The following is a 21,441-nucleotide window of genomic DNA, read 5'->3' as shown; positions in this document are numbered from 1 at the left end:
TCAAAGTACCTAAAAGTCCTATCAACATCCCCATACCCCTCTATCTGATTCAAATTTAAACTTATCCACTTTTTCTGCTGACACTACCTTTCCAAGGAGGTCATTCCATGCATTAACTACTCTCTGAGTAAAAGTCCCCTGCCTTGCTACCATCTTAACTCTTCTCTTCTTTACTCTCAGGTTATGACCCCTGGTCCTATCACTGTCTACTCTGTTGAATAATTCATTTGCACTTATTTTATCAACGCCTTTCATTATCTTAAACATCTCTATCATATCTCCTCGTAACCGACTCCTTTGTAGTGTATTGTTATGGATTTCAGAATCGGATCCGACTAATGCATACAAACATTTAGGTCCTCACAGTTATTTCCATAAATGCAAGTCCAGGATAGACCCATCCCCTATTCTAACTTTGATGCGTTGCAGAAGGGTAGAGAACAGATTCCCATTCTTATGGGATGATCTTTTTCTCTTTTCGACATTCATACACGTGAGAGATAGCCGTTAGCCCAATGGAGGCTTGTTCTACCCCCTTTCCATCGGGACACATTGGGTTGGAGGTGGACAATATTTTTCACTTTGGACTTGCAGGACATTTGATTAAGCACACCGTGGGCTTTTCCTGAACAATTATTCTGACAGTCAAACATGGCTGTGGATCATTTACCTAACCTATATCTCTTTCATTGACGTTTGACATCCACCTTTTTCCATCGATGTTTGACACCTCGTTCGGCAGCTCTATGGATACTGGCTGGCTCTTGTTTGTGTCGGGATGAACGGAGAGGTGATGGTTGTTGTTGATGTTTTGTGAGCGCTTGACGTTTTCACTCGGTAATTCTGGCAAATGGCTGCTTTCTGACGTTCGTCCAGCACCCCAAACATGGCATTGTAAGCCAGGCCTGTGCTGATTTGTGGTTGCATCTCACTCTGGAAAGGAAGGAATGATCGCGAGGTTGACGGTTGGTCACATGCAACGATGCACCCATCAATAGGCAAGGTGGATTTGGCTGAAGTCGGCTTGAGGCTCCGCCCACACTGGTCGCCTATAAAAAGGACGGGAGGACCGCTTTCCTGACAGTTTTGTGACAGCTGGGTGACGGTTCCTTTCAGCTCCAGTCAGTTGGTGAGCTGGTGACAGCTGGTTGCAGCTCCTCACAGCGCCTTACAGCTTCTTACAGTTGTTCGTTGGTTATGGCTCCTAATAGCTCCCTACTGTGGCTGACAGTGGGACCGTTCCTGCTGGTTCTGCTCGTACCTGATTTTTGGCATCCCTGGTTCCTGGGGGTGACGACGTGATGTCGATTGGTGTTCGAGCCTATTTGTGGGTGGGTGCATGGCGAGGCAGGGTGCTGGCAGCGGACCAAGGCATGCTTACACATTTTGGGAAATTTTTCATGGAAGCCCGATGACTTCTGCCTTGGTAAGCCGATACCGGATTTTTCTCCCCTGAATGATCTGCTGGGTACCCTTGTCTCGTGTTTAATTGTTAAGTAAGGCAGAGTGATAAGCATTTGCTCTTTATCTGTTTTTCTATCAATGCCTGTTTAATTCTTTATTTGCTTGGGATTATTTTGATTGATTAGAATTTACCTATTTTCACTGCAAAGAAATAAAAAGTTCTTCAGTATGTATATATATATATATATATATATGTATATATGTATATATGTATATATGTATATATGTATATATGTATATATGTATATATGTATATATGTATATATGTATATATGTATATATGTATATATGTATATATGTATATATGTATATATGTATATATGTGTATATATGTATATATATATGTGTATATATGTATATATATATGTGTATATATATAATATTGTTACGGATCTGGAAGCCATATGCATTCAAACATACAGATGTCCCAAGAGTCAGTTATTCCGCTAAGTACATGTGAGACAGGTCCCTTCCTTTTGTCTAGTGGGAGAATCAAAGGTGTGCATTGCGATGTCCTTTTTAGGTAGGTTATTAAATCTTTTCATCCAACGAACATCCAACAACGATCCCATCCGTCATCACGATCCACTGTCCACCTGCGTCTCTGGAGCCTCGTGTTTCGAGGAAAAATCTTTGTGAAGTACCTTTTTGGGCGAGTCCGCACGTGTGGAGTGGGTGGGCCTCCCGGTACGGCCGAAATCCTGCCCAGAAAGGGCAGACCCATGGAAGCCCCGTCCAATCGGGGCGAACAGTGACGTCGGTTTTACCAAGGCTCCTTCCCGCTGAGGGGGGTCCATAAAATTACCAACGCCATCCTCAATGGAGAGTTCGGTGGAGAAGAGTTCTGTGGAGAGTCTCGAGAGTTCTTGGGGGGTCGTTTGTCGTGGTTGTTGGGTTGCGCTGGAGTTCGGAGGGTTGCGAGGAGTGCTGGTTGTGAGGAGCGTTGCCGTGGAGTTCGTACAGTGCTTGCAGTGAAAGGTTTGGAGTTCGTGAAGCAACACTGAGAGCGGAAAGCTTTGGGCCCCGATACCCGCCTCGGACTCCACTCTACTCGACCCGGGCTCCTTCGCAGACACTGTCTCCTCGCGTGTGGCCGTGGACCGAGCAGCACGACCATTAACAGGTGTCACACCACGGGGCACCCCATCCCTCCAACATGCAGGTATCCCACCGAACCACGACCCCAGCTCGTCTCTCCCTGGCTACGGGGGTCCAATAAAACATCTGGGTTTCTTATCATGTGAGTGTGCGTCTGAGTGTGTGGGCCCATCTTGTAAGTAGAAACTGTATGTGTTTTTGAACATTGAAAATTCTTGCCTGTTTATTCCCGCGTAAGTCTGCTCTGTGTCTTCTTTATTGTAAATAAATTATTATGAGAAATGTTCCCAGTTCGTTTTCTTCTTTTCCTTCATTGGTCCAGCATGGTTCGGATCTGAGTTTTAGCCAGGTTTTTATACCCGATAATCGGTTCATCCTGCCAGCATGGCTTTGGCAGTTCCGCTCGACTGCACCCGAACCGGAGTTGGTAGTCGGTAGTTGGAACTCTACCGCAATTGGTAGTGACCTGGTTCGAGCAAGACATGCCGAGGGCGTGGTTCCCCGGTAGTCAAAATCGCATAGTTGATTAGGTAAATTGGTTCTCGACAAAAAGACCCTATGCTAAGCGGTTGAGATATTGGCGTCCACAGTCGGTTCAGCGACGGCCTACAATTCCGGGGAGCCTGGTGGAGACGACGTAACCTCCCCCACCTAGTGGTCGTTCTCGCCGCCGTTCCCCAGCCCGCAGCAATATATATATATATATATATATATATATATATATATATATATATATATATATATATATATATATATATATATATATATATATATATATATATATATATATATATATATATATATATATATATATATATATATACACTTCTTCTTCTTTCGGCTGCTCCCTTTAGGGGTTGCCACAGCGGATCATCCGTATGATCTGCATAGTGATTTGGCACAGGTTTTACGCCAGATGCCCTTCCTGGTCGGCTCTTACAACACGGATATGGTACACCTATTTTAACCGGGGTATACACCGGCCCAATATACTGGTACTCATTTCGCCGACCTCGGAAGGATGACAGGCTGAATCAACCCCCCTGGTGTATTAATTCAGTGGCCCAACGGGGCTTGAACTCAGGACCTTTTGGATGCCAAGCCGCTGCCCTCACCACTGCGCCAACACCAAGCTATATATATATATATATATATATATATATATATATATATATATATATATATATATATATATATATATATATATATATATATATATATATATATATATATATATATATATATATATATATATATATATATATATATATATATATATATATATATATATATATATATATATATATATATATATATATATATATATATATATATATACACATATACACATATACACATATACACATATACACATATACACATATACACATATACACATATACACATATACACATATATACATATATACATATATACATATATACATATATATATATATTGTTGCAGGGTCAGGTGAGAAGACCACGGGGTGGGGGAAAGCTACGTCGATTCCCACCAGACTCCCCGGAATTGTAGGCCGTCTCTCACGGATAATTCCGTGACTCGGCGGTTCGCTTAACCGACCGTGGACGCCAATGCCTCAACCACGTGGCGTAGGGTCCTCCTGTCTAGAATAAAGTTACCTAATTAACCACGTGGTTTCGACTACCGGGGAACCATGCCCTCGGTACGCCTTGCCCGAACCGGATCACTCTACCAACAACTGACAACCTTTCCGGATCGGATGCAGTCGAGCGGCACTGCCAAGGACGTACTGGCTCGAAGGAACGGATTATTGGGAATAAAGATCCGGCTAAACTCAGATCCGAACCATGCTGGACCAATGGAGGAAAAGACAAAGGCGAGCTGGGAACATTTCTCCAATTATTTATTTACAATAAGCGGGGAAAAGCATGTCACAACAAAAAGGTTTATTCTGTATGTAATGCAGGGGAAAGATGAGAGAAGTGGGGTGTGGCAATTTTACAAGCAACTTACAAAAGCGGACACAGTGTAGACTTGACGCGAGATTAATAAAAGCAATAACAATCACAACAAGTGAAATCCTTCAATACAACACGTGTGGTGAATCAAATGAGTACACTAATGTTAAAATATGCAATTTATGCTTTTTCAGTTGAAAAACAATTAAAAAGCGTACTTAATATTTGAAATGTAAAAATCTTATTATTGTGATAAGCACCTTTATATATAACAGAAGGAATGAAATCGTTCGATACAGCGTGGCAGGGGACCGCAAAAGAATGATAGTAAGTAAATTTCAACGACTAATGCATGTTGAAAACACTTGTTTCTGGCTAATATTAAAGAGAATGATGGCATAAGAAGAACTTAGCTTTCTGCATTCGGCGCGAAATGCCATGGTGGACGGAAATGACGTCTTTCGTTCATTCGTTCGTACATGAGGGGAGCGTTTCTTCGTTTTTTTCTGTCAAGCAATGAATTAAAAGTTTTTCACATATATAACACATTAGTTTCACAAATTTCCATTGAAATACTCGGGTATTTCCGTCAATTGTCGCCATTTCCGTCGAGGTTACGCACTGCATCTACCGGACGGCCGTCATTGGCTGTCTTGAGGCACGTGGGGGGACGGGGGGGGGACACGTGACCCACCGGAGACATGGTAGACGACGCCGGGGACATTTCAAACTCGGTGCAATTGTATACAGTGCACGCGCTGTAACAATGAAGATCTTGTACAGGCTTATCTAACGGACAGGTGTCAACACACTCAGACACACACTCAGACAAAATATACCCAATGAAAGGCAAAGGACTTTTGCAGCCAGGGAGGGAGGGAGTTGAGGTCACAGTTTTTGGTACCTGAGCGTTTTGGGGGAAGGGATGCTCCGTGGTGCGGCACCCGACAAAAGTTGTGTGGTTCGGTCCACCGCCGCACGAGTGGTAATCATGTCTGGCGGAGTCCAAAGAGCGAGAGATGAGCAGTCGGCAGGACCAGACAAGAGGTTTGGTCGAGGTCGTGTGGGCGAGGACCAGTACAGTATGCGGGCCGTCGAGGCGAGACGTAGGCAGAGCCAAGCAGCAGGAACACTTTTACAACAATTCTCTTCAACCTCTCCAACTTGTAATTCTCATCAATGATCAAACAACTCGCAATTCTAAGTCGACTTCTCCAACGACCCACAAAACCAACTCTGAGGATTGCTCCGTACTTTATAAATCACGGAGCTCGGGGAGGAGCCATGGCGAAACCGACGTCATCGTCCGATCCGAGCGTCCCGATTGGACTGGGCCTTCATGTGGTCCGCCTTCCTGGGCAGGGTTTCGGCCAGACGCTAGTTTGGCCCGCCCACCTGGGTGCAAAGCGAACGTGATTCACAGCCCACGTCTGGTTTGGAGTAGACGGTGGAATACTCAAAGCGCCGGTCTACTCCATGGTGCACGTTGCGATTTTGCCTCGGAAGAGATCGTTGTTGAGGGTACCGTGGGTTGTCACGCTGTGGCAAGCGAGACGAGGGGCAAGCAGGCAGAGGGTACCATCAGTTGTCATGGATTTTGCCTCAGAAATGAAATGGAGTGAGGATAAAATAAAAAGGGAAATAGATTTAATAACCTAACTAAAGCCCATCGTATAGTAATACACCCCCTTGTCTTCCCACTGAACACAAGGAAGGGATCTAACTGCATGTATATTAATGGAATAACTAACTCAAGACAACTATATGTTGTATGCATACAGTCCCTAGTACCGTAACATATATATATATATATATATATATATATATATATATATATATATATGAATCTACGCCCGCCCGGCGTGCGAGTGACCGCGTTAACAAATCACGGCCGCTCGCCCACCAAACGTACAATTCAGTCGCGACTTTCTGGAACAACGCCAGAAACCACTCACGGGTGGGTTTTTAATCCCACCACGGCCCAGTCCGTATTCTACCCGCGCGCGACAGGGTCAATCGCCGAATATCGATATACCTAAGTATTCGCGCGGGTAACCTACCGAGGGACCGTACCTCGGCGAAAGCCTGTTTTTGACACGTACCGCTTAAGCGGTTTGTTCTGTTCTGGGATAACCGAGCGGGTATTATCGCCAGACCTCGCCGGACCCGATTCTATGATCGGTATTCCGAAAAACAATACGGCGGTCCAATGGGGGGAAAAGGACACGACGAATGGGTTAACATTCACACAAGCACATTTATTATTTTACACATATGCACATATACAGCCATGCAATCAATGGGGGAAGGGAACAAGACACGAGTAACGTAAAAACACTACAACTGACTATGGTTATTATTCACAGGCACTTAACAGTTCTACTTGTCGGGACTCGGCGCCACATCATTCACACAAAGAAAAGACCACCCTCATAGACAAGGGGGTCAGGCTGGGCCCGTAGGCCTTTATGGCGCGGGACTTGGCAGACCGAACGAGTCCCATGAACCGCGCAGGTTACCTTCCTCGCTGGGGCGACCCACGACACTCCTTCCCCACGGCAGCTAGCGTAACCACGGTCCGGCCCAGGCCTCGTCTGATGGCCCGGTGATTCGGGCCCAGCCGGCAACGCCTCAGAGGAACGAACGGGCCTTATGCTCTTTCCGAGTTGATGCTCTCTTTAAGAGCCCGTCCGTCCCTTGCGCTGCTCGCACTGTCCCGAAGCCCGATCACCTCGGACCGTTCGCTGCTGACTGGCAACCTCTCCACGTACCACACGAACGCGCCGTCATGCGTGGCACGGCCGGCCTGATGTGTTCCCCGCTCCGTCTCCTCGGCAAACCCGGACTTCCACTGGACTCGAGCTCCGCTTCTCACACCGCTCCAGATCCCGACCGCTTCTCCCTGGGATCGACTCGACTCTCTTCCAGACCCCCTCCAGACTGGTTGAACTGGTGCTCTGCGCGGCCTTTTATAGGGCTGGTGAGGCGAGATCTGATCTCTGCACTTTCACCTCTGACCATCGGCGTTCTGACCATACTGGAAATCATCGGCGCTGCATGGCGAGAGAACCCTTGCCTCCGCCTGCAGTGATGCCATTTGATCGGATCTCGCCGCTGCTGGCGCAAAGATGGCGTCGTTTCGGAGACTGTGAGGCGATGTTTGTGGTGCGGAGATGTTGAGTGTTGACGGTTGCTGGCGAAGTGGTGAGGATGACGTGGTTTGTTGAGAGCGATGTTGGTGGTGGAGGCGGTTGGTCCAAAATAACAATAGCAAAGAATAACTGCTAACTCAAAGATCACAGCCCTGTCCACACGGATAAAACCCATTAAACAACGGTGGGGAAATCTAACTGAGCACGGACTTATCGGCATAACTAACTAAGGACCTTTATGGTGTTCTGCGAATTTCCACGGCCGTAACAATACATGTGTGTATATATATATATATATATATATATATATATACATATATACATATATACATATATACATATATACATATATATATATATATATATATATATATGTATATATATATATGTATATATATATATATATATATATATATATATATGTATATATATATATATATATATATATATATATGTATATATATATATATATGTATATATATATATATGTATATATATATATATATATATATATATATATATATATATATATATGTATATATGTATATATGTATATATGTATATATGTATATATATATATATATATATATATATATATATATATATATATATATATATATATAATGCATGGACACATATATCCAGGGTGTTTCAAAAATAGTGTTGCAAATTTATATGTTTATTTACAAAGAAACAGAAACCTCAGGAACGTGAACGAAACATTTCTTGAAAGCTTATGACATGGTATTTTTCTATCACTGATTGCTGTTGCAGGAAGTCACTGCTGGAGTTAGTGACCGTCCAAGATCTGAAATTGGCATTTGCGCAAAATCCTTGTAATTGATGTTCTCGGTGTATGTCCCTCCGCGTTCAGACTTGCATTGATCCTGACTCCAAAATTCTGTCAAACTTTCCTGGAGGTCTCATGTGGCACTGCCTGGAGGTCATCTGACATCTCCTGCTTCATATCATTCAGTGTGGCAGGGAGATTGTTGTCGACAGAGCCCTTGGCAGCCCCCCAGATCCAGTAGTCCAGTGGTTTCAAGTCTCTGTTATGGAGTGCCCAGTCAGGAGCGGTACCCAGGGCAACGAGGTGGTTTCTGAAGAACTTCCGCAATAAAGTGATGGTGTCACCAGCTGAATGTGGGGTGCACCATCCTGCAAAAATCAAGGTCATGCTGAGCTGGTTTGGCATGACCTTTTGGGCTAGATCATTTTGGAACTTCTGGAGCACGGCATGGTGGCGTTCAACATTGATCGTCACCGTCCTCCTGTTGTCATTCTCAAACCAATAAGGTTCCCCATCTGCAATTGAAGGTGCGGAAGCATGTGACCTTAGGCCCTTTCAGGTACCTCTCGGTGATCTCAGGTGGTTCTGCCCCCCCCCCCCCCCAGAAAATGTTGTGGTTGTTGATGGCACTGTTCAAGTGAAAATAGGCTTCAACACAGAACCAGATCAGGTTGATCCAGTTTGGATGCCGCTCCATCCTGTCACTGAGTCAATTGCACATACCAAGTCACCTTGACTCAGTTTCTGCCTAATATGGATGATGTATGAAAAAAGCTTCAGTTCCTTGGTAAGGATACTCCAGAATGATGGTTTGATGCCTCGCTCCCAGAGCGCCGGTGGTGGGACTGCTTGGGACTGTCCACTTCAGAATCCCGCACGGCGTCGATGTTGGCTTGGTTCTTGGTTACTGATGCTGGCCTGCCACTGTTGCTCTTGCTCTGGTTGTGCACTGTACCCTTGTGCTCAAAATGTTTCACAATACGTTGAATGGCACAATTTGTGGCTCCATCACATGTTCTGAGGTGGTGTTCCTGGCAGAACCTCCGGCGGGTGTCTACATGTACTCCGTATATGGTTAAGCATGTCGAGTCAAAAGGGATTCATTACCACACACTCGCTCTTCGAACCTTTACTCTTCGGTTTTGTGCCTGTGCTCATTGACAAATATTTCCATATGAACATTATATTCTTCTCATCAATCAACCCTTTTGGTGTCTGTACTCTTTACTTCCCCAGTTCAATTTACTGACTCCGTTTTACATTCTGATAGACAGACAGCAAACATGACTGACTGATGTACCATACTCTTTACAGAGCATCAGTCTGCCAAAACTGTTTCTTGGTCAAGGGTCATGCTGGGCGGTTTTCCAACCCTCTCCCAGCAGTAGTTATAGGCCAGTAATTTAAGAGTGCCGGCGATAGCTCACCTACTCTTCGTGAAGAAAACCATAGGCTTTTTAATGTCCACCAGTGAATGTCAACAGACGGGATTCCCAGTTTAACGTCCATCCAAAGAACAGCACACATATTGGTGAAACACCAGGATGAGTTAATATAGTTCGGGTCAGGATTCAAACGCAGGCGAAACAGCTTAGAGGTGAGTGTACGTACCTCTAGGCCATCCTGTCAACCCCTGATAAACATACCCCCAATGCTATTTGACTTTTAAGGTAGTTGCCATTGTGTCAGAGTGGTGTGATTGTATCGGTACATGCAAAGGAATTTTATGCAAGGCCCGTCAACTACGTTTTGAGCCTGAACAAGAATGCTGGTTTGTTGGAGGTAAGGAATGATATTTTTCAATGGACTTCAACATTAGGACTGTGCAAGGGTATGCAGTGATTCCCAGTTAATGCTAAAACAATATTCATGGCTTTGTCATCATTCTCAAAAGGGGCATCCACAGATGTTTGGAAACAGGAAATAGTCGAGGAGGGTGAATATAATGAATATGGGGAGGTGAGTGTTGGTGAGGGATGAGGAGGGATTCTAACCCTCAACTTTTCTGTTTTTTTTTTCCAGTTGTAATAGGAGATCTGCGAGCTGAAACCTTGGCCTGGAAAAACGAAATTCCTCGACTGAGCTCTCACAATGACATTTATTGATTACAATTTGTCCTTTAATCTGTTTATCATAACTGATCAAAACTACGAGTTCTTCCTCATTCTCAGAGGTCGAGCTCGCTTATTCCCTTGTAATCTACAAGAGACCATTCTTAACAACTGAAGTGGACTCAAAATTTCCAAGCAGGAGGTAAATGATAGGGATGGGAAGGGAGTTGGGGGGGGGGCATTTCCCGATACTTTGACATTCAGGATCAAAGTGACAAATCGGTGATTGTTCTGTGTCAAAATGTGAAAAACAAACCTCGTTTTGATCTTCCATCTATCCATAGTTTGAATATATTTGCCCACAGTTTATGGGTTTGCCATGAGCCGAATGCTGTCATGATGCACCAGGATGACAGAAGTAGAATGGACATCTAGTCCTCAATGTGAAGGCCAGTGTCGTCCTGCATCGGTATAGGCAGGTAGAAAAACAATGGATGAATTCAACGGAGCGATGCAATTTTTGCTCCGACGAAGGGTTAACGTCCGAAACGTCGGCTTCTCCTTGCTTTTCCACCCACAGTGGTTAACATACTTCGATAAACGTTCTGTCGATTTCATCCATTGCTTTGTTGCTAAGTCTGACTCCATTGGGAATTGAATGGAAGCTGTACCGAGCCTCAATGTTTACCACGAGCCAGCACTTTGCAAGTGTATTATATTTTAACTTTTTCATTTTGTACATCTATCTAAGGCTCATTGTGGAGTTCGTAAATAAACCCCAAGTAGGCCAAAGATGGGTGGAGACGTGCTTTAACATAAATTACGGACATCAGTAAACAATGCTATATGGGATTTGAACCTGGGCTCTTCACATCATGTTCACATGTAAATGCAAATAGGTCAGCCCTTCACACATTCTAACCATTTATTTTTGTGCCACTCTTTTTGCAGTCGAGGGATGAAGCACTGAGGTTATTCCTGAGTAATACTTGTATGTAACAAATACATTTAACTTCACAATGGGTTCAGTGGTGAGGACACTGAACTGTAATCCCAGAGGGTGCGTGAGAGTTCAAAATCCAGCTGAATGGGAAGTATTGAGGATTTGGATTCCAAGTAAGCTTCTGGAATTCGAGCTCATCGGATGGAGGAATTTGCACGTCACTATCAGATTGTTGGTAAGAACCCCAACTAGCTCAATTCCCTTTGGGGAGATGTTTATCTGAATGCTCAACCCAGTTTCTGTATCCATATGGTGTCAATCCACAATGTGGGCAGGCTGTCATTCCCTCAGTTGACTCCCAGTCCTCACTTCGGAAGGACAGTGAAACGCTACTTCTACAGTCTACAGAAAAGGCAATGGTGCCAAAAATCTCCCAAAGTGAATAAAAAAAGGTTCTGCATTTTAGCTTCAAAGGATATCACAAGGCCCATTGCAGGGACTTGCAGTTTGGCCTTATTATTGACGGCCATACTTGAATTGGCAGCTCTTAGCAATCTACAATTTCCGATTCGTTGGACTTTGCTCATACACATTCAAACTATTCATTTATACCTGAGATTACAATATGAGGGAAGAGAAAGTGTGAGTGCTGCAGCAGATCAAAAATGTTTTTTAATTTTATATAAACACTGAGAAGGGCAAAGTTCCCCAAAAATGTCCACATTTCTTCATATGTTTGTTCAAACTTACAAACCATCGACCAATCGTCGAATGTAGTTGAGCTTGAGCAAAAAAAAAAAAAAAAAATTTGGGGCAACTTCTTGTTGCAGGTCAGTATGAGAAACTGCCACCCAAAAAGGACAGCAACCAGCGAGTGGGCAGGATTGCAAGAACCACACCGACGAGCAGTCGGGCCCCTGATTGGAGAGCTTTCACTTCTGAGCAGAGCAAGGGGGCTATAGTGTTTCCAAGTGCCAAGCATCACATGCACGAAGTCGGAACACATGTGGTTTGGCAGAGCAAAGCATCTCCCTCACTACAGAATCCCATCTCCTCCCACCAAGCATCCATCACCCCATTCCTTTTTTTTTCTTATTCTCATTTCCACAAGCTGAGGTCGCTCAAAGCTTCATTATTATCACATATGCTGAAAAGAAAAGAAAAACTTTTGTTTAAAAGTCTACAGGACCAAACCCCACGTCACCTGGTGTTATTACCGAATCCCTGGCACCAGGCCTCATCACCTCAGTCCAGCTCTAGGGTAGCATACATCCAGGGTAGGGTAGAATGCGGAAGGAGTGCAACCTGGAACCATGATATTTCCAAGCATTTTCTGCAAGTGCTGTTCTCCCTCCATTCCTTTGCCCCAGTTTTGTCTTGGAAAGTGAAGGCAGCTTTGACAGCTGCTTGGCAGAAATGTCCGTCTCTCAAGTTCTGGCCAAGTCCACCGGTTATGCCGCATGCATTTCCAACAGTCGTCTCATACAGCTCTCAAACTCCGCTTGCGACTCCCATCTCCTCAAAATGGAGATTCTGTCACTGGATTTCAAAAGGAATCCATACTCTGGGGCAGCCTTTATCCCAGTGTTTTTATCAAGCAGCAAATTAACCTCTCCACATACTGTGTGCACATCTCCCTTGTACTTTGTACAAAACGAGCTTGTGGGCCTTGTGAGCTCTTACACAACTTTGGTGCAGTGTAAACACTGCAGTAGAGTTAACGTACGTGTGAGTGAGCATTTTCTGGTGCTGGTTTCATTTTTCTGGGTCGACTGTACAGCTCAAGTAGGCTCGTTGCTGTTTTCTCAACCATACAAGGACTAATCCTGTCTTTAATAAGCACAAAGAGCATTTCTGCCTTCTGAGATAACCCCCCTCCCACTTTGCCACTGAACAACTCTTTTTGTTGGAGTGTCAAGTGACCAACGGCTTGCAATCGCAACTTGACAAATGATCTGCACAACATACAAAATAGTTGTTGAACACAACCTTCAACTGAACGGAAAAGGCTTTCTTCTGCAGTTACATTATGGAAGAATTGATGAAGAATGAGAGGAGTGTGTGTTGTGTGTAGTAGCAGAGACGATAATCATGGATTAATTTACTTTGGAAGCAAAACTTATGATGCAATGGACAACTCTATCGTGGGCCATGCAGGTAGTTATTTGGTTGTTGGCAGTTTACTCGCAGCTATATACGATGGTTACGAGCAGCCGTTAGGCTTATTTAGTGGAAAAGAGCAAATCTCACCGATCAAAATGCCTTTGTGGTGGAAGAGGACACAAATTTATGATATGCCCAAGATAAAGGCTTTAAGCGCAGAATGTCGCTAAAAGACAATTTCCAGGAATAATAAGGAAATAGAAAAAGTAAAACTTCAACGTTGCCGTTCTGGCAGATAGGAGGAAGCCTGGACACAATTTCTTGCAGCCAGCATTGTACGTCCATCGTCATAAGGCAGTGATCACATCTGGAAGGCAGAGTGAGGGCTAGAGAAGAAAAGAAAGATGAGAAAAAAAAAGAAACCTCCAAGTTTGAATTGTGAGGAGTGGAGAAATTCAAAAGATTAAATCAAGTTTAAATAGAAGGTTAAGGTTGGTTAGCTTGTACTTAGTGGTCAAACATATCCAATTTTATCAATGTCAAGCTTATCCATTTTGCATCTTTTAAAATCCACTTTGTTATCAAAGCGTAACTTTGGAGGGGGACACCCAGGCAGATCAAAATGGATGTCACCTACTAATGCCACCGACTCCAAACCAGAGTGAAAAGGACAATTTAAAAAGCTATCCTCGCTTGCCAGCTTTCCGCTGAAAATCCCAGGCTCTCTCCACACCTGTCTGGCACATTTACCCTCCACTCTCACACGCAGTGAGTTGCCGATGTCGATAGCTGATTCTCCCGTGCATTTCCTCGTGAAGATCAGCGATTGTCAGGCCGATGTGTAGCCGATAATACACAAATGTGGATACACCCCATCATAAATGTTATCAAATTGACCCAATGCTTTCAAATGCAAAGCATAAAAGTTACGTCACTACATCAGGATATGGTTGCAGTATTCAAACAATTCTGTTTGCAGCCCAGTTAACCACAACGAAGAAGAGTATGTGAATGTGGGGCATCCTGCATCCTTATGGCATCCTGCAGGGGGTGTAGCGGCTCACACACTGATGTCTTATCGGCAAAAGTGGCCCCCTCTAAAAAATAGTGAAGATCACTGGGTTAAGGTGTGGAAGGTTCGAGCGTCTTCCAGCATTTTTGCCCTCAGATCTCTGTGTCATTGTGGTTTCTGCTAAGGTGCAGCTCATGTCAAGCCTGAAGGAATGGCTTGTGCGTGCTTCGGTGCAGGGAATGGTTCCAAGTGTGGCAATGTCTGGAGTGTGTAATGGAGTGGATGCCAGAGAATGGTGTGAAGTGCAAGATAACGCTAGAAATAGAGATAGAAAAATAAAGAAAGAGACATAGAGTTATATAAGTGAAAGGAAAATGGTGAAATTGAAAACAGGAACAAAACCCCACCTTCTCACATGTGCAATGCATATTTGTCACAAAAATCCGATTTATCTAATTTCTAAATAGAACACTAAAGAGATTAGAAGGGCACTTGGTAGAGCACATACCTCTGCCATGCAATCCCTGATCCACGGGAACATATCTAAAGGCCCTGTCACACCTTGATGATTTAGCCAGCGTATGCCTGATGTATGAAAAATTTGGCTAAAACGCTGGCCCACGTCGAATACGTTATGGGTAAGTTTGTACACGTTAAGAGCACGCTGGCATACGTCGTAGTACGCTGTCATACGTCGTCGTACGCCGAGCTGTTAGACAAATTTCGTATATTGAAATTTTTCGACGTATGCCAGCGTATGACTCGCACGTTCCGCATAACGCTGGCCATAAGTTGTAGGCACGTTACGCGATCGTTGACACACGTCGACACAAGTTACTTGTAAGTTACTCATAAGTGGAAACACGTCGAGGTAATGGTTAGCGTACCCGAAACGTATTTCTAACCTATGAGTAACGTGTTGTCGGCACGTTACGCGATCCTTGACACACGTCGACACAGGTTACTTGTAAGTTACTCATAAGTCGAAATACGTCAAGGTAATGGTTAGAGTCAGTGTGCCAGACTCCCTGGTTTTTTTTTTGGTGTTTTTTTCTTAGGTATGACGGTGATGTTGACACTTCGATTTCTAGTGCGGTTATAATATAATATAATTAATAGGCTGCCGCTCAACGATTTAAATCATAACCACACTAGAAATCGAAGTGTCTACATCACCGTCATACTGAAGGAAAAAAAAAAAACCAGGGAGTCTGGAACACTGACGCTAACCATTACCTCGACGTATTTCGACTTATGAGTAACGTACAAGTAACGTGTGTCGACGTGTGTCAACGATCGCGTAATGTGCCTACTACTTATGGCCAGCGTATGCGGAACATGTGTCATACGCAGAGTACGTCGAGAAACTTTCAACATGTTGAAAATTTCTCGGCGTATTACGACGCATGCCAGCGTACTATGACCTATGCCAGCATGCTCTTAACGTATACAAAACTTTCCCATAACGTATTCGACGTGTGCCAGCTTGTTTTGGCAAATTTTTCGTACGTCGGCATACGCTGGCTAAAACGTCAAGGTGTGACAGCGGCTTCACACTTCGGTGTCGAGTGCGGTTATGATTTGAATCGTCGAGCCGCAGCCTATGAATAGCTACTCCCACGTGATCGTCGGCGATACGCTGCTGCGCGCTATGCATAAGTTAGACTATCGTTGAGCATAGGTTGTGAACGCCGACAACACGCTCAGCATTTGTTGGTATAAGTTATCTATATGTGATTGAAACGTTCTGTGTACGTTACTAATACGTTATGCATACGTCCAACACGTTATTATACGCCCAAAACTTTTTAAATAACATCAATAGTTCAGCGTACGCCAGCGTTTAACATACATTTTGATACCTTGCCATACGCTGGCTAAAACATCAAGGTGTGACAGCCCCTTAACCCAATACATTTTTTAAATATCATGCTATGCAGTACTCTATCATTTTAGTATGATCTCAATGGTGAAGAATCACCTTTAAAAATTAAATAATTCTCATATCCACATCTGGATTCGGATATTCACCAAAATCGAATCAATTTGTCCTTGCGACACACCCAACCTGTCCACCAAGTTTCATCCAAATCGTCCACTACTTTTTGAGATATCGTGCTATATATCGGTTTCGCCATATCTCTCAATGGTGAAGAATCACTTAATGATCAGATCCGGATTCGGATCTTCACCAAAATTGAATCAACTCTTCCTTGTCACACATCCAACGTGTCAACAAAATTTCATCCGGATCCGTCCACAACTTTTTGAGATATCCTGCACACAAAGAAACAAACAAACAAGAAGAAGATGTCATGCAGAGCATAATACTTGCAAAATCCATAAAACAAATTTGACCTCAAAAATAATTGGCTGGTTTAATTCAGTGACCAAATATGCAACTCTTCAAATTTCAAGTCAATTGGATGAAAATTGAGGATTTTAGAAATACCACCTTCGTTGTTGACCTTTTGACCTTAAAAACAATAGATTTCTTCCTTATGACAAACTCTACCATGTGGTGAAGTTTTGTGAAGATCGGTTTAAAATTGTGACCTGTCGGTGACAAACAAACAGACAGATAGCATATCAAAATCGACGAACCAGTATACTTGGAAAAAATCTTCGATTTTGCAAATGCCAGGAAACAAAGGGGTGAAAACACAACATCCTTCACCTTCGGTGGCGAAGGTAATAATTGATTAATACTTATGTGTTTGTGCTTCCATTCTCCGAGGCGTACACAAAGTCCTCCCCGAGCCACAACCGTCACAATGTTTATGCTGGCTCATGCCCTGAAGGCAGAATAACTGGGATTCAGCATTCGGACAAATGTGGTGGCACCTGGAACTGTTTGTTGAGTGAAAAACGTGAAGAGTTAAAAAGACCCTTTGCATGTCCTTTTTCTAAAGACATGGGATAAGGTGTTCTATGAACTCTCTAGTTCGTCGATCTTTTGAATCTCTAGTTCTTTGAAATAAAAGGGACGTTATCAGATCTAATAATAATGCTCCCTTAGTCTGGAAAATAAGAAGAATGAGGCGGATTTGCACAACATAGGCAGCACAAGTCAAGTGTAGTCTTACATCATTGTGAAGGTTTTTGGGAAAGTGAAGGTAGAGTGGGTAAGAGTAAGTAAGGAGGAAAGGTTATGGTGTTTAGGGGGAGGGAGTAGGAAGATGCTACACATGGAGGGCATGGTGCTGTAGATATATTGGGGGGTAAATTAGTTTTGGGGGGGGCATGCTATGAATACAAGAGGGGTATAAAGGTGCTGTAGATAGCAGATGGAGTTGAAAGGAGAGACAGAGACAGACAGAGAGAGACAGAGATAGAGAGACAGACAGACAGACAGACAGACAGACAGACAGACACTGCTAAAAGAGGAGACTGGGAATGGAATGAAATCTGCGGTGAACCTTTCATCTGGTAATTGTCTGTCAAAATTATTGGCCAATTGTTGTTTCGGTCTTTCTGCTGTGATAGTATCTTTATGTATTATTCATATAGGCTGTGGGCATTTGACTTAAAGGTGAATCGAGCTTTCTTAATTCCGCGTCGCCTTCGTACGGATGGTGGTGTTGCTCGGAGCATGATTTTCGAATTAAAATCCACAAGTTCCAAAGCAAACATGATGGGAACACTTTGGGAAATTATTTTCCATTTGTTCGAGGCAAGTAATTCGCCTGGCACATTTCCCACAGGCCCTCTAAATCACCTGCTGTGCTGCAAGATCTGCCAGCATAGGTCTTGGCCTGTAAGTCACTATCCTTGTGTGCACAGAGATAGGGGGAGAGAGAGAGAGAGAGAGTGTGTGTGAGAGTGTGGGAGAGAGTGTGAATGGGAGTGTGTGAGACAGAGACAGAGACACTTTTCTCGGTTTATAACAGACTCTCCAGGCACATGGAGAACAGGCCTGCTGGATTGGTTTGAACAAACAGGGTCCGGCCAGCAGGACCGCGGGAATTCCTTGGCTCACAAAGAGAAAGAGTGAGAGAGGGAGAGTGCCATGTCATCTGCTTTCCATCAGCACACACAGGCACACTCCATGTCCAAGTTTGTCTCGCACCTCGTGGCTCACTTTCTGGTGGCTTTGTTGGGGAGATTTGTAAGACTCCTACATGCCTTGAAATCTTACCCGTGACCGGTTTGGTCCATAGCTATGACTATAAAAAAAAAATAATAATAGTTAAGAGACGTTTGTCATAGGTATCACTTTCCTACCACCCCACGACATCCCGGCAATTGGGTCTTGTGAAGATACCGGCTGTGTAGTGTCATTTCCTGTACAAACAGAGAGCGCAAGGTGCTTTAAAACACGAAGCAGCGGAGAACAACAGATGCCAAAGCATAAACATCACCATGGAAACCGAGGGCAAAGCCCAGGGCTATTACGCACACACCGGTGGGGAGGGTACATGATGAATTGCCTTCAAATCGGCTCTGAGGATAACAGCCTCGCGATTGTGCCATTATCTCATCTGCGAGGGCATCGAAGGATGAATCAGCTGCCATAATCGAGGCAGCACTGTGAACTCAGCGATTAGGTATAAACTGAGCGTGCATACCTACCATTTAAACATGACAATCGGACGGTTAGAGTACTGCACACTCACTACTCAGGGAAGACGGTCGACGGCAACGGTCAGACTTGTGCACCAGGGCAACCTGACGTGTCCGTCGACTCTCTCCATCTGGTCTCGAGCGCCTTTGGCATGGAAATGATCCACAAAGAAACCCGAACACAAGAAAAGGCTATTTGGCCCATCGTGTCCAGGTCATGTCTTCTTCCTCCTCTTCTTACTCTTCTTTGTTGGCGGCTACAGTTTTTCTCACGTTCTTGTGGGGTTGGCCGGGGGAAACTTGGCCCGAGTCTTTCACGAACCGGCTGGCCAGGCCTGACGTTCGACTGTAGTTAGGGCTGGAATGTGGAATTTGTTCAGGGTGGTGGTGATAGCTCGCCTACTCCTTGTGAAGGACACAGTGGGATCTTTAGCATCCACCAACTAATACCTGCAGTTGTGACGTCCAGTTTAATGTCCATCCAAGGGACGGCACACACATTGATGAATCACCCTGCTTGTGAAACACCGGAATGATAGTTTATAGCTGGGTCGGGATTCGAACCCAGGCTAGACAGCTTCGAGGTGAGGGATCGTGCCCAGGTCATGCAAACCCACGAAATATCTCTGGACGTATTATGGACACAGCCTCTTTACACATTCGTACAATATTATCCTTGATCTAAAGCTTAATGATAAACGCCATGACCTCTGGGATACTTTACTTTCCGACTTTACTTCAATGTACATTTCAATGCACCGTCCGAACCTGCTACTGAAGTCTGGTGTTGGCTAAACGGTTAAGGTGGATAGCCTAAGGTCTTGAGTTCCAGCCCCTGTCACCGTTGAATTAACACCACGTGGGTTGACTCAGCATGTCCTTCTGAAGTCGGCGGAATTTGAGTACCACCTTATTGGGAACAGAGGCACTGCATCAGTGGCACAGCTGCTCCCCCCCAAAAATGATACAACCAAAAGCCACAGGCTGCACACGATCGCTAGCCACCTGCAACTTAAACAGCTAACTCACGAGTCATGTCTTGAATGGCTTGAACAACGAGTTATTTATTCCCTCGACATAAACAAAGGCAGGAGCACCCCTCCACCCTCCTCTCTCCCCTCCACCCTCCTCTCTCCCCTACCCCTCCTCCCTTCCCCTCCACCCTCCTCTTTCCCCTACCCCTCCTCTCTCCCCCCTTCCTCTCTCCCCCTTCCTCTCTCTCCCCCTTCCCCTCTCTCTCCCCTCCCCCTCCCTCCCCTCTCCCTCCTCTCCTCTCTCCCACTCCACCCTCCTCTCTCCCCTCCCTCTCCTCTCTCCACCTCTCTCCCCTTCCCTTCCTCTCTCCTCCACCTCCCCTCTCCCCTCCATCTTCTTTCCCCTCCCCCTCCACCCTCCTCTCTCCCCTCCTCTCCTCTCTCCCACTCCATCCTCCTCCCCTCGCTCTCCTCTCTCCACCTCTCTCTCCCTTCCCCTCCTCCTCCCCTCTCCCTTCCCCTCCTCTCTCCCCCTCCAGCCTCTTTCCTCTCTCCTCCCCCTTCCTCCTCCCTCCTCCTCACTCCACCTCCTCACTCCTCCCCCTCTCTCTCTTCTCTTCCCCCTCTCTCCCCTCTCCCCTCTCCCTCCCTCTCTCCTCTCTCCCCTCATCATCCTCCTCTCTCCCTCCATCCTACTCTCCTCCCTCTCCTCTCCTTCCCCCTCCTCTCTCCTCCCCTCTTCTTTCCTCCCTTCATCCTCTTCTCCACCTCTCCCCCCTCCTCGCTCCTCTTTCCTCCCTTCATCCTCTTCTCCACCTCCCCCTTCCCAAGTTCGGCCGCTGGACCCAGCACAAAGCACAGCCGTGGAAGATTGATGTCCCAATATAATGAACCGTGTAACGATTCGTATAATTATGGATGTATAAAATTTCCCCGCAATGATTGCTCTATCCAGCCTTGGGATATTTGTCTATCAGAGGCAGTTTGTTGTAATAAAAAGACTGTTTCCATCAGTCCCAGTAGTACTGCAGTATAGCAAACCAAATGTTCAAATTTGCATAAAAGCACCAAAATTGGTACACATGTAGAATAATGTATTCTGAACAATTCTAGATATGGAGCCACCCGAGATTGTGCCTTGGTCAAGGCCCAGTCACACCTTGACGTTTTAGCCAGCTTATGCCGATTTTAAAAAATATATAATTCTAAAACGCTGGCACACGTCGAATACGTTATGGGTAAGTTTTGGAAACATTGAGAGCACGCTGAAAAACACTGCCATACGTTGTAGTACGCTGGCTTTCATCGTTGTACTTTGCGGTTGTCCTCAAATTTTAGCATGCTTGAA

The 21,441-nt window shown here is 44.8% G+C and overlaps 1 protein-coding gene across 7 annotated transcripts in view; it reads left to right on the top strand.

Moving 5' to 3' along the window:
• Window positions 1-21,441, top strand: part of LOC147034402 (uncharacterized) — a 75,828-nt gene that overhangs the window by 33,017 nt on the left and 21,370 nt on the right. For 2 of the 7 annotated variants that reach the window (XR_015058477.1, XR_015058473.1), the window contains exon 1: window positions 18,772-19,103. The exons of 2 other annotated variants lie outside the window; for them this stretch is intronic. Coding sequence is in view for 1 of the 5 variants with exons in the window: in XM_085882397.1 (XP_085738523.1) it covers window positions 10,470-10,475 (6 nt within the window). In the remaining 4 variants the exon portion in view is untranslated. Of the gene's footprint in view, window positions 1-10,469; window positions 10,705-18,771; window positions 19,334-21,441 lie in introns of those variants that run through there. 3 more of the 7 variants (XR_015058476.1, XR_015058467.1, XM_085882397.1) reach the window with 2 other exon arrangements.

This window comes from Eptatretus burgeri, chromosome 1, assembly GCF_056783735.1.
Source record: "Eptatretus burgeri isolate ZD-2024b chromosome 1, Ebu_testis_v1, whole genome shotgun sequence".
In the NCBI taxonomy this organism is placed as follows: Eukaryota; Metazoa; Chordata; class Myxini; order Myxiniformes; family Myxinidae; genus Eptatretus; species Eptatretus burgeri.
The sequence above is the reverse complement of the archived record's forward strand: the minus strand, read 5'-3'. Positions and strand labels throughout refer to the sequence as shown.